Raw genomic sequence first — 13,304 nt, 5'->3', positions numbered from 1 at the left:
AAGCACCACAGTTTGTTTAGTGTTTTATTTATATTAATTACCTTTATTAAGATAACACACCGGGTCGTTGTAATCGCATACACTAAGCACAGGCCTTTCTGCTAAATACGTACACACATGTATATATGCTCAAAGATATAATTTATCGATAAATATAACTAACCGTCGAAAGGCGTTCTTACCATGGATAATTTCGGGTAATGTTAGAAATAGGAACAAAAGTTGGCTGTAAAGTTTTCCCATTCATTTTTTTGCGAGCAAACAAAACAATTGTCTCTATATTCGTGATTTGTTTCTCGAACTTAAGACTCTACGTATGAATACCGTAACAGGTACACCGTACATGAATAAAATGTTCCGTCAGTTGTGACACACAAGCCGTGAAGCACTTTCATCTACATTAAGAAAACGTATGGACGGACTATTTCTACTTATGTATACATTCTGTACGACATAATCTATGAACTTCCCATAATTAATTATTAATTAATAAAGAATATTGTAAAAGTTGTTGTTAGTGTTAAGTAAGTTGAATCATAATTTATCCGGCTAGAAAAGATATGTAAAGTTATTTGAAACATGCTTCATCTAATGTTTTTCTTCTTCGTCACATCCAGGATGCTTCTAGGTAGTTACGAGGTTTGCCTTTTTGATTGAACCAGTTCACTCCATGGAATCACAATTACTTTCAGAAACAACTATACTTACAGATATTAACGACCTTTGTGAAACTCTGGTGTTTTCTAGGAACTAACTACAATGCAACAGAACCAACCGAATTAGTAATTTTCAAAATCGAGCGCAATCCTTCGCCGTAGCAAAAGATCGCTGAAGTTTTCCGGATCGCAGGATGATGGAAGGGCGGCGATTCGAGCAGGTGTCGTCTTTACGAAATGGTCGCAATCAAGGTGTTTTCGGAGAGCTGTCAATGTCTTAAATTTGTCCTTACAGTAAACACAGCTATGCAGTAAACGAGGTTTGATGGAGCTCATCAAGCCGCGATGTTTAAGATCCACGTGAGCCTTAAGCTGGTTACCATGAGCAAATCTGATACCACATTTCGCACATTGATAATTACAAACGACCGGCTTGAGAACTGTAGATTTTCGTAGAGCAGGCTTCATTCGTTGACTCTCCAAATGTTCTCCAGAAGAGCAGATTGCCGAACGTGAAGTTTGGCGGACACTATCTTCGGCGCACAGCATATTAAAATCGGCAATTAGTTGCTCAAGCTCTGCCTGATGCAAATGACGTACATGATTTTTCAGCACCCCAGAGTAAATCGGGTAAAAATCTCCGTCTTTCCAAGGATGACTGCCAATCTCAATGTGAGTTATCAATTCGATTGATGTTTCGAAGCGAACTTCGCAGAACGGACACTCAAATTCGCCGCTACCTTCACTGCCACCATTAGGATGCGCGCTAAGAGTGTGTGCGTGAAGTGCCTCCTTGTTGGAAAACTTTAAAGTGCACACAAAACATCGCGGCGGCTTCGGATCAAAATCAGACGGAAGTGTTTGCTTAACAATGGGAGGCACCTTAACGTCCAGAGGCGAATGTGACCAAGTATGAATCGATAGCAGAATAAAATGCGTGAACACTGCTTGACACGTTGGACAGCGGAACACCCACTGTGGAACCCGATTATGAGCAGGTTGCTGTTGGTTTTCTTGTCCTTGCGTTTTCTGACAGCCCTGGCCGACTCCGTTACAGCTGTTGCAAGCAGCTGTGAGATGGGGATTGCTCTCATTGCAAGAAGGAGGACCATTCTGTAAAGCTGGTATTGGTGATTCGGGTACATCGAAATGCACAGATCGGCGTTGGACGCTCATTTCGAAGTACCGCTAAAGATCTGTTTTTCAATTGCAAAAATATTAGCACTGGTTCGCAGTCCTCAGAAGTGAGTTTACGTAGCTTTATTCGACTGATTATGTCCAGTTCAGTTGTAGGACCCGTATATTCAGTGTTAGCAGGATTGCACTGGGTATTGGCAACTGAAATAAAGCGTCTCTCGTCACTATACATGCAGCGATGCTATTTCTCGGTCAGTCCTATCACAGAAGGAGCAACTGTAACGGATATTGCAGCTTGCAATTCGGTTTGAATACTGAAGAGTGGACCGTTACAGATGACGATCGCCGCCGCTTGTGGAATTTAAATCGCCTCGAATGAACGCATTATTCTCAGCAGTTTAACGGGCCGAAGCGCAACGGGCGGTTCGTCTTGGAGTATATGCTTAATTCTACAAATGACTTTTCATTTTCTCGTTTTTAGTTGGAGCCAATATATATTATCTTTTTAGTACTCATCGTTTAGATATTCTTGTATCTACCGTTTGCGTATCACATGTTGATAGCTGTAGAAGGGTGAAAACCTGATGTCTGTTCGGTTAATGCCCATAGAGTATGTACAATTACTGGCTAACCGCATGCTTTTCTATCAAGCTATTTTACTTTACATACTATATCAGTTTCCAATTTCATTAACGTATTTTATTTCCATGTGAATGTAACAAACGGATGACTCACCTCATCTGTAAAAAACATATGGCGATTTTGTGTGTTTCCGTGTAATCACGCAATACTTGTGTATTTAGGATTAACTTAAGTCATTACACCTGTAAATTCGTTACGAGGAATGGATTAACTGGCTGCTTTATTTAAATCTCACTGCTTTTTATAGACGGACATGGTTTGTGTGAGAACCGCAATATATACACAGGATGAACATAAAACCTGCTTTCGTTTTGTTTCGAAATATGAGGGTCATAAAGACAGTGTAAACATATACAATAATTTCCCGATTTTTTGTATGATGCGCGCGTGCAGAGCGTATGAAAATTCATTGCTTCTGTTAATTTCAAAACCTATTATTAGAATAGGGCAAAATGAATTCGTTTAAATGTTATCATTTGGGAAAGGGACTAATTACTGGAAGAAGAAAGAATTAAAAATGTTGTCATTGCAGATAATTCAAAAAAAGTAAACTCATGTACATCCCGTTATACGTTGATAGAACTCATTAATTAGTAACAACGCCACAATATCCATATCAATGCATTCTAAGTTATGTTATATCCCTTTTCCATGAGTAACGGTAATTGCAAAGATAATAGAAAAAAATTAACCTGTATTATAGTAATACCTAATGGATACACAAGAGGGTTCGATTTGCCTATTTGTTGTTTACAGCTGCGGTAACGCACTCAAACTGGATTCCCATATCGATTATATAATCATTGTAAGTAAAAAAAAAAAACTGATTGCTATTGGAAGCAATACTGGTACGGGAGCATCACATTCTGATGACTTTGGTAGTGTACACAATCAGTCAATTTTCGTAGGGCAAGAGGCCTTCTGCGAAAATCTTCTTGAGTACGTTGTCTACTCTCGACTTGATCTATTTTCTGTGAGAATACATATATTTATAATATGATCATATATTTATATAGGTGTACGGCACTAACTCCATGTACATTTTTTTTTGTTTGCATAATACATTCCTTACCTCAACCCCTAACACTGCAACATGAATAGGCAACATCTCCTAAAATCACCCGTAAATTACTATGATAGACGCGTTAGTAAAGCTGTGAGCGTAGTTAAGAAGTCGGCGGAAATGCCGAACTCTTATTGGTCACAATATCTGTTTAGTTTGCAACGGAATATAGTATTGCGGAATTTAAACGTTCATTATAACATCAGCGTGTGATCTATATATGCTTGTGAACTGTTGTGTACCTTTGATAGATTTTTATAGTAAGTGACTGTCAGAAGTTAAATTATTTAATAAATACCTTTCTTTTTCAATACTAGCGATAATAATAATTTTTCATTAACATTGTATTATTATATATATTTTTTAAATGTCTTTAATCTTAAAGCCAATCAAATTTAGCTTTGAGATACCTAGTTTGTGACGGTGCTCGATTTGCTTTGAAAGCTTCCTACATGACTGCGCGATGTAGTTCCTTGGAGGTTCGGCTAATCGGTGTGTCAGTATGTGTCAGATATCACTAAATAATGTCTATACATCTTGTGTATATTATTATATGTGAGTGCAGAAAAGCATCTTCTGGAGGTCATTTGGGTTTATCTGATTTTTGTGCTAGACATATTTATCTGTCAACAAACATGCTTGTGCTAAATAATGAATGGGTAAAAAAAAAAGCTTAACAAGTTTAGCAATCGTAAATGAGAGTGAACAACACTGCACGACTGAGTGCGGTTAATCGAAAATGATGTATAAACATAACGAAATTTGTTTAGGTCAACGTTTACAGGGTTTGTTGTTCTTACTCACACCTAACCTACATACACTTCACAGACCCATTATTACAAATGGAAAAAAAAGTGATAAATGTCACATCACTATTGTAATACATAAGACTATTTCAGTCCGCTGCATTGGAACCGTTCAATAGTACACTTGTTCTATCATATTTTTTCACGTAACGAGCGAAAGCAGCAGACGAAAGATCATCTGTACACTGCTCATAAAAAACGCGCAAGTAGAAACCATGTAACGTTCATTGTTTCTAGTTTGCAGCCACTATTGAAACCTGAGGCCCTCTATTGGCAACGTGCTTAATCATTTGATTGGCTTCATTCAAAGCACGAAGCAGGTCGAGTCGAGTTTCGGCAAATCGAAGTTTTTCTCTCTTGTCACTATTATGATTTCGATTAGCAGCTCCGTTGTTCTTATTTTTATTGCTATGGTTTCTATAGCCCTTCTTAATAACACTATTGCTATGGCTATTGGCATCATGATTCTTCCTGAATGGTTCCCGTCCTCGAAAACTGCTACGGCTCGAGTCTCCTCGATATCCGCGATGGCCATCTGCAAGCGAACAAAGATGATTTTCAGTGACTAATTTTTTTTATTTCCAACTATGTAATGTTGAAGGACTCGTAAGATGAAACACTACAATGAATACGGAACGCAAAATCATATCTTCATGAAATATTAAGGTTTCTCGTCCAAAAGAGCCTAAGTATAGTCTAGGTAGTATCAATAAATTTGGCCTTTTTTCTAGATTCGGTTAGCAGAATTGCATTTAGGTTGAGTTTAGCCAACTTTGCCTTTGCATATTCGTCCATAAAGCATATATTAAAAATAACTTAGGCGCATTATGTAAAATTAGAAAGCAACTACAAGCAAAAAACTTATGGAGTTCATACGGAAAGCGCAAACACGAAACATTCGTCATTATAAAGAGAAAATAGACGAGCGCGCTTTTGTCTTACAAAGACTACTTCTTTTGTGCCGCTCCTAAATCAATAAGCAGAAAAATGAATCGAGCTAAATTTGCATGTTGCTTTTCAAGCTTTATAGCACTTTTGGATAAGGCTGTTGCCAGGTGCACGATACTATTACCCATTAATCTTCCTTTTGCACTCACCATCATCGTTTTGATGTTCCAGTCTGCCGCCGCTGCTATTATGTTTGCGATTGGATCGGCTATTGCTGTTGTTGTTACTGTTATTCCCATCGCAAAAGTTCTGATCGTTACTGCGTTTACCTAAAAAATGTAAGTTGTTCTTTTTTTGATGGCCGTTTCCATCGCCTTTGATGCCACCCCCTGAACTGTTGTGGTTGTTGTTATTGTTGCCTGTGTTCATGTGCCCCCCTTTCTGACCACCGTCTCCTTGATGGTAACTGCTGTTGTTGGTACTCTCATTATTGCCTCTGCTGTAACTCCCGCTAGCATTGCCGCCACTGCCTCCATTGTTGTTATCTCGAGGCCTTTTGTGCTGTTGTTGTTGATTTCCATTTCGATTACCTCGAGGTCGAGTTCCACTTCGCGGACACTTGGGTTCTTCGCCGTAGAGTTCGAAGAATTTCTGATGGCTCCATTTACCATCCTTGTCAGGTCTGCAAGGTAATAAAAAAATAATTATTATTCCAAGCTTTAGTAGTATATGACGCACGCGAAAAACTCAAAGAATATTCAGCTGAATTGACTTGCGCGTCATGTTTGCCTACAGTCTAGCAAAAAGTAAGATAAGAGTAAATACCCTTGCGGTAGTCGCCTGTTACGTTGATGTGTTGTGGGATAATTACTCCGGTAACGTGAATTTCGACTAAAGGGCATGCCTTGCCTATCGACCCGAGGCTCACAATAAGTTCGTCTCTCGACCACCAAATCCTCGTATGCTCTGCGGGCCTCGATCTTGTGTCTCAAATCTCTTTCTGAAAGTTTACTTATGCCACCACCAGCGCGACGAGCAGACGGAATACGAGAGACTGAAACGCGAACGATTTTGTTGTTTAATTGTTTGCTGAATTGATCTAAGCTTTCACAGATATCATATGTATCTATTATATATAAAAATATAAAGGACAAGTTTTGATTCCAGTATAATTTCTTTATCGGTGTATCATTCGTGATTCAAACATAGCCATACAATTTGAAACGAATAGTCCATTTTAAGTGAGGTGAAACTTACCGTATTTGCCACTTCGGTTATAACCCTTTTCAAATCTTCCGTATTCTTTTCGTCCTTCTTCCTTTGCATCCTGATCCTTATTTTCATTTCCTTGTTTTCTATTATCCTTGTCCCCTGATGATCTTCCAAACGCAGTATTTGCCCTGTTTTTATCCTTTTTAGCATAGGGGGCCTTGCCGTCGCGTTCCGGGTCAAATAAAAAGCTGTATTTAGGATCCTCAGGAGGTTTGTCAGCCTAAAATATAGCAGACAAGCAGATGATCAAATTTGGCTTTGTTTTTGCGAATGCTGTACCTATACCCGAGCTGATTTTGGCCAGGTCAGTTGTAGAAACCGATATCATAGTGTGAGATCTTGCATATGAAGGACTAACTCACTTCAAGAGAATCGATTTTCGTATTAAGAATAAGTAATATTTCTGACTCGTTTTTCCTCTATAACAAACGGATCTGAGCTGTGTCTTAGTAAATCTCGACTTTTTGGTTTCTTAACAAAGCAAAATGTTTCGAAACGGATTTCGGTCCTTTTTCCTGAAAAGGCTTCCAGTACCTGCGTCCATTCACAACTGTTGGTACGTAAACCCGAATTTTAATATTTATATATTAAACGGAATTTTAATATTATGTATTTTCATCAAAAAAGGGTTTTATACGCTTGCATTGATTGGGAGTTCTTATGCGACACTCAATCGTTCCTAAGTAGAGAACAATTCTGTCCGGAACATTATGCCTTAATACTTACTGAAGACAATCGAGAAATTCTTTTTGGCCTTAACATGAATTCCTCGAGGTTTTCAGCCTTTATGTGCTCGATGTCATTGACTTCATCTCTCTTAGTTTCGTCCGTTGTATCCTGCTAAATAAACATTTAAAGCTAACAAGTCGAAGATAATGTATCCTATTGCACAAATGCATACAAATATTAATAATATGGACACAACACATTACATGAGAAAACCACTACGTTCAAGAAAAAAAGACGTACCTCTTCATCTTTGTCTGGCAGTTGGTCACCTGAAACCTCAAGCTCTTTGAGCACTGACTCCTCCGTTCCTGAGAAGGCCTTGCTGTGCTGCGCTGCTTTCACATTAGCGTGGTGATTCCTCACTTCTCCGACAATGTTCGCAACGTCTTTTGAACAATCGTTGCCTTTCGCAGGGACCTGTTTAGTTTGGACATCGACTTCTTTTGTCGAAAGCTGCCCGAGTAAGATTTACATCATTCTAGTAATTTTTTAATTACGGAACCCGTTGAGAAAATGATGAAATAGGCAGTAAGTGAAAACCAAATCGACTACAAGGAAATACTTTAATTGCATCAAGGTAATTCTGTGTATTATTCGAGGTTATGTTTACAGTACTTACATTGGGATCCATTATTAATCGTTCAGCTCTGGAATCCACTTTCTTTCAAGGAAGAAGCTTTCGGGTCTGTAAAGATCCGTACAAAGCATAATTTCGTGCATAACACTTTCCCTAGAACATTACTAAACTAGATTAACGTCTGTAAAAAAGGACTATTTACAAATATCTAACCATATTCGCATATATCGATGCCGGTGGCACTTCGGTCTATGGAGCCATTATTTAGAAAATTATAATTGTTCCTTTTTGCCCAATTCAACTTGGCTGAATTTTTAAAACAAACTTATTGTTCTATGACAAGCTTTCTTCTTAGGACTGCTTTTGACATGCTTCTTCACACCTATATCAGACATAGAGACACACACAAGTGATCGCTAAAGTTCACTGAAGTGGGAAGCTCACAATGAAAGAAACTACAGAAACAGTGAGGAACGGTGCCATGGTTCTTTGTAATTTTACTAGACCCTGGTGGTCGCTTCCGCCAGTATCTCACAGATGGCAGCACAGACGGTTCGTCTGTAGCATTTGGAATGGTTTTCGCCAGCTGCTACTTCTGACTGAACGTTCGAACAAATCTAAGTCTAGAAAAGCGGTTACTAAGGCAACTTACAGATATTAAGCTTGGAAGCAATACGAAGGACATCGCGTAGTGAGAAGAAGCATTCAAGGAGCATACAAAAAAGGACCAGCACAATTAAAGTCACAGCTACTGTTACTGCCGGACAACGAGGAGACAAAGACTGATGAGATGAGAGCCACTGCTCTCTATATATATTATACATTATATATATAGAGAGCAGTGGCTCTCGTCTCATCAGTCTTTGTCTCCTCATATATATATATATATATATATATTGTTATTATGATTAACAGATAATGGACTACGGGGCCGTGATTAAGGGAAAAGAGTGTCGCTAAAAACTTGAAAGTCTGTACAGCTAGAAGGACAGTAGCAGCGCCGGTATGAATGAAAATAAAGCTTAGACCAGGACGGAATTTGAATTCCACAGGCTTGGAATCTATATGTACAATGTTATTCATTCAATTCTCGGTTGTCACATAACCTTTGCAAACTGGTGTCGCGAGCGCTCTCGTTTTCATCGAACAATCCTTAGTGCCTGTACTATGCAATTTAATATCCGGCTAGCGATTTTCTCGTGTGTAAAAATTGAAGCTAAATTATTAAATTACAAGTGATTTCTTGATGTGAACTCTTATTATTATTATGAAAATTATGTTTCCACAAAAATAGATAACAATAGGGTACATACACATATATGTGCACATATAGTTAGTGAAATACACAGGTGTTTCTTACGCTATCAGTGAATAGTCTATCGGATTTCAATGTAGTTTCTAATGTCGTGGGCCTATAGCCACCTCGGACGCAGCTGGCTCTCGATTCATAATCGCCGGAACTACACTACTTTGTACTATGCAGACATTTTTTTTATCGCCTCGGTTATTATCATTATGGTGTGAACGAGTTCACGGAATCGCCTTTTTTGGCATTATAGACCGATGTCTGTGTACAGATGACCTGTATCGTACAAATGATACCTACTATATAAACATTTCGGGTTTTACGTTCGATACTGTCGTTAAGCGTTCAGACGGCTGGCTCTCAGTGCAAAACGAGGTGTGTCTACTCCTGGTTTCGAATTTGGACCTGCACGAGTTTCTGAATTTAATAGGTTCAAACGTTACCGCTGCGATATTATGGGAACAGGCGTACTACATGAACATGAATTATCCGGTTCGCCCTTAATAGTTCTCTTTTTGTTATTCGGTAGTAGAGTGTTTGATGAGTTAACAAGTTCCGATGTTCAAGGGTCGAAAAACATGACTTCAAGGATTGCCAAAATAGAAGCTCGCTCTTTTCACTGCTGTGTGTCATGTTACCACTGATGACAGTTATCGTTCTCTTCCTACAATATCTGTTATATATTATAATATTTCCTGTATGCTATATATCATTATGAGCCATAGAGCATTGTCCACCAGCTTGACTGGTTACTTCAATTTACGAAGCACAACTTCGAACATTGGCCGAAGCACAACGACCCTTTTCCCTGACTCGCTATGACTGAATGGAGGTCCTCTAGCTTCGTAGCCATATTCAGCGATAGCTGTAGTGGTATTAATAGTTTATCTACTGCTGTGGCTGCAGCTTTTACTACTCGAGAAGTTAACTGTTCAGACGTTCTTCGAGAGACACGGCGTGAATTGATAGCTTTTTATCAAGCCGTTATTGCGGGAGCTGTCCGATAACCGACCATGACGACGAGACGACTGTGGCAGTCTTATTGAAACTTTGTTGGTTGTGCTGCCAGTCATTTGTCGAAGTCCAGCTTTCCTATAAGTGTCAAGCTTCGTAACTAACTTTGTACATGAGTTTTGCTGTGCTCTTGGCATAGCAGTGCTTTCCTATGAAACTGTTATAGTAGCTCGCAGCAAACTTCCTTCGGCAGCAACAATAACTACTCTTGAACGATGTCACATGATGAAGCTGCGGACATCGACAGTAGTAGTAGTAGTAGCAAAAATACCGCTTTATTTCTTCATTTTAGTCATCTTCGTTCTAAAAAAAAGGCATTGCAATAGTTCTACCATGGCCAACTGAACTTGCTTTCGTCGTGGTCCAACTTCGAAAAGTAACCTGTGTCGGGGACACTTTGCTATGACTTTTGCTTCGTAAGTCAACAGCTATTGTACCGGTAACAGAAAAATACAGTAACGATTGGCGCCAAAAGAAAGATTCCACACCTTCGTGATACGATAGCAATACAGCCATAGTAACAGGTGTTGGCTAACTGTAATGTATGCATACACATGTGAAACATAACAGAAATGGTAGGGGGTGCGGCTAAAACGTTAGCGGATCTTTGGTTTTATTGCTTTTTCAAAAAGTCGGCGGGTTTACGCTTGATAGAACATATATCATCATAGCTGTCCATCGGGGACACACGAAAAATTCCATGTTGTTGCTTATATAACGCATACGATGAAAAGATACGCAAATGTAATAAGCCCCCTTAAATTTACCACAGCCTGTCAAAGGTCTCAGAAAGAACTCCGTAAGAAGCAGCGTAAGGAATTACTTGATACCTACACATGTTTACATTGACCTAACCATCTGGGCTTGCGCCATCAACGACATCCGTTTGAGTTCAATACAAATATTCGTCGGTCTGAACGAGTCACTGAATTCCTCACATATGGCTACATGATTTCAATTATCTTCAGCAGCTTGGGTTCTTGTACAACACAACGATTTTGTTTGCAGCAGGTTTCGTCATATTCAGTTTTGATGCATATTCTGGATAACAAAGGTGCTGCCTTGCATGAACTATTAAACAAAGATAATGAAGCTAGTAAGCATCAGAGTGAAGCTCCCAGGATCCTTTGTACATTGAAAGATATACATCGAAGTTCTTCTACAGATTCAGCGCGAAAGATCTAGAAATGTCAGTGTCTTATTCTTGTATTTTCGAAAAAATCTACGGGTACCGTCTCCGATATTAAATAGTTACACATTCAACTTCCAAAAAAAACGACTTGAATTTTAATAATGCAACTTTTTTCAGGCAAGTTACTTTAGAAGACCCTCTGTACATAAAAATACACAACATACTACCAATTGTGTCACTTGCTCCGAAATATTTGTCCTTCATTCGCTTCTGTCGCATCTAACACTGTGGGCAGATCCGATCACGTATACAAATCGCATAACAATAACCCTCAGGATACTAATTGAGAGTTTCTACATTTCGTTAGTTTGGACGGAAAAGTTATTATGTCATAGCGTTAGCGGCCAAAGAAATCCAATATGAGTGAATAACACGTCTGCAAATGTTGTTTCTGAATTCACAAAACTCAAATTGTATTGAAACAATTTTTGCTCTGTTGTCCATCACCGGACTCTATTGTCGGACCGCCCTTAAGCTATGCCTAATGACCTATATATAATTACGTTACTAGTTTGCGGTAGGTATATTCGATTTAAGGGAGAGCTGTCTCTAATTGAAAGTCCATTGTCCACTATTTCGGTGGCAAGATTTGTGATGACAACGGTTTCAGGTACATCTTTCTGGTTGGCTAAAGGGATAAATTTAGACAACCAATTCGACCTTACTGAATTATATTGAAGAAAAGTTGTTCTTGTAAATCATTCTCCTCTAGAAGTTGACGAAAATTGTAATAATTGCAACACCGATGTCGTACGTCCTACAAGCGATTAAGCTCAATTAAACGAAGTTCTCAACTACCTGGTATAGGCGACCCGTTAAAAATACGCAACGATCGGCTTTCTACTAATATATGGTTTTCACATCATCAACAGTTTCTTATGGACTCAATCATAATAAAAACAGTCGTTTTTCAGGACTACATTTATACAAGGGTCACATAGCACAGCGACAGTGAATCTTTAGTCAACTCGAACTGAAGACCATAGATATTCGTCGATAAAGCCATCGTTCATCTTCGATGCTTCGAGGATGCTACACTCCTGTCATGAAGTGTATGCTCATAGAGCGATACATATTTGGTCAAAATTAACAAACGATCTATTTCTCGACCAAAGCAACAGTTCGTCCTTAGCATCTTCGTCTATTCACTCACAACTTTACATGGAGCCTTGGTCCAGTACCGACTGGCCGGGTTCCACCCAAACCACTTTCAACTAGGTCAGCTGATGCTATCGCCATTAACCGAATAGACAAAAACTACCAGCAAATGGCATGAAAAGGACCAAAATCGACTACTTACTAACGATGAACGATAACCATGAGTTGCAGTTTTGACTGTCACTTGAAGCTAACCCTCGTACTTCGCCAATGCCAATGATAAATGGAGTCCCACCAAGCTTTTTACTATTATTGTCGCCTATAACACTGTGGGCATTGCCTTTAAACCCGTAACAGTTGCGTACCTACGTATTTACCTAAATTTGACAACAGTCTCAAGGACGTCTCCTGTCGTTTTGGTCACATTCAGATATCGTATGATAGTATAACTGTGGTCACTTTATGAGCAGTATAAATCTTGGATTCACTTCTGTTCCTTTCTTAAGCACGAAACGAATAAAGATGTAAGCATCCCTTATGTGTATCTCGACATACATCCGGATATGGCCCCCTGTAACTATACTGCGCTGGCACACTTGAGGTATTAGCAGCAAATGGTACGAACTCGATTACGAATACACTGAAAAAACGGGTACCGTCGCCTTTAAGCATTGCAGTTACCTGCAGGGCTGTCAAACATGGAAGAACATTCAAGAGACGTCTTTGTCATACCTTTGTGTTCACGGCATCGGCAGTCGAGTCGTTTCTGCAGCTAAAATAAGCCAGCGCCGCTATTACTATGACGAACGCCAAACTGACTAGCTACCCGCGATCGCTTCGGCGGCGTAGTTCGCCGTCGACACAGGTGTTCGCGACATCACAGACTGCCTTCTCCAGCTTCGGTTTGCATTGCGCGCCGACTTA

General features: G+C 39.3%; 2 protein-coding genes across 9 annotated transcripts; both read right to left on the bottom strand.

Moving 5' to 3' along the window:
- Positions 1-10: 10 nt before the first annotated feature.
- Positions 11-2,163, bottom strand: LOC111266556 (zinc finger Y-chromosomal protein). Its single transcript, XM_022844134.2, has one exon. The coding sequence runs from the start codon at positions 1,830-1,832 to the stop codon at positions 780-782; it is 1,053 nt and encodes a 350-aa protein (XP_022699869.1). The 5' UTR covers positions 1,833-2,163; the 3' UTR covers positions 11-779.
- A 461-nt stretch (positions 2,164-2,624) lies between these two features.
- On the bottom strand, positions 2,625-13,272 carry LOC111266552 (uncharacterized). 8 transcript variants are annotated; one of them, XM_022844123.2, is made up of 8 exons: positions 13,113-13,272; positions 7,813-7,878; positions 7,434-7,646; positions 7,191-7,304; positions 6,450-6,684; positions 6,018-6,246; positions 5,402-5,874; positions 2,625-4,839 (listed from the first exon to the last, which is right to left on the bottom strand). In XM_022844123.2, exons 2-8 carry the CDS (start codon positions 7,822-7,824, stop codon positions 4,538-4,540), a joined length of 1,578 nt encoding a protein of 525 aa, XP_022699858.1. In that variant the 5' UTR covers positions 7,825-7,878; positions 13,113-13,272; the 3' UTR covers positions 2,625-4,537. The 8 variants fall into 8 exon arrangements, with proteins under 8 accessions (XP_022699858.1, XP_022699862.1, XP_022699861.1 ...); XM_022844127.2 differs by having other exon boundaries at positions 7,434-7,610; XM_022844126.2 differs by having other exon boundaries at positions 7,191-7,301; positions 13,113-13,271.
- Positions 13,273-13,304: the final 32 nt, after the last annotated feature.

The sequence above is a fragment of the Varroa jacobsoni genome, unplaced genomic scaffold (assembly GCF_002532875.2).
Source record: "Varroa jacobsoni isolate VJ856 unplaced genomic scaffold, vjacob_1.0 scaffold_1096, whole genome shotgun sequence".
Lineage (NCBI taxonomy): Eukaryota > Metazoa > Arthropoda > Arachnida > Mesostigmata > Varroidae > Varroa > Varroa jacobsoni.
This window is presented reverse-complemented; position numbering and strand designations above follow the sequence as displayed.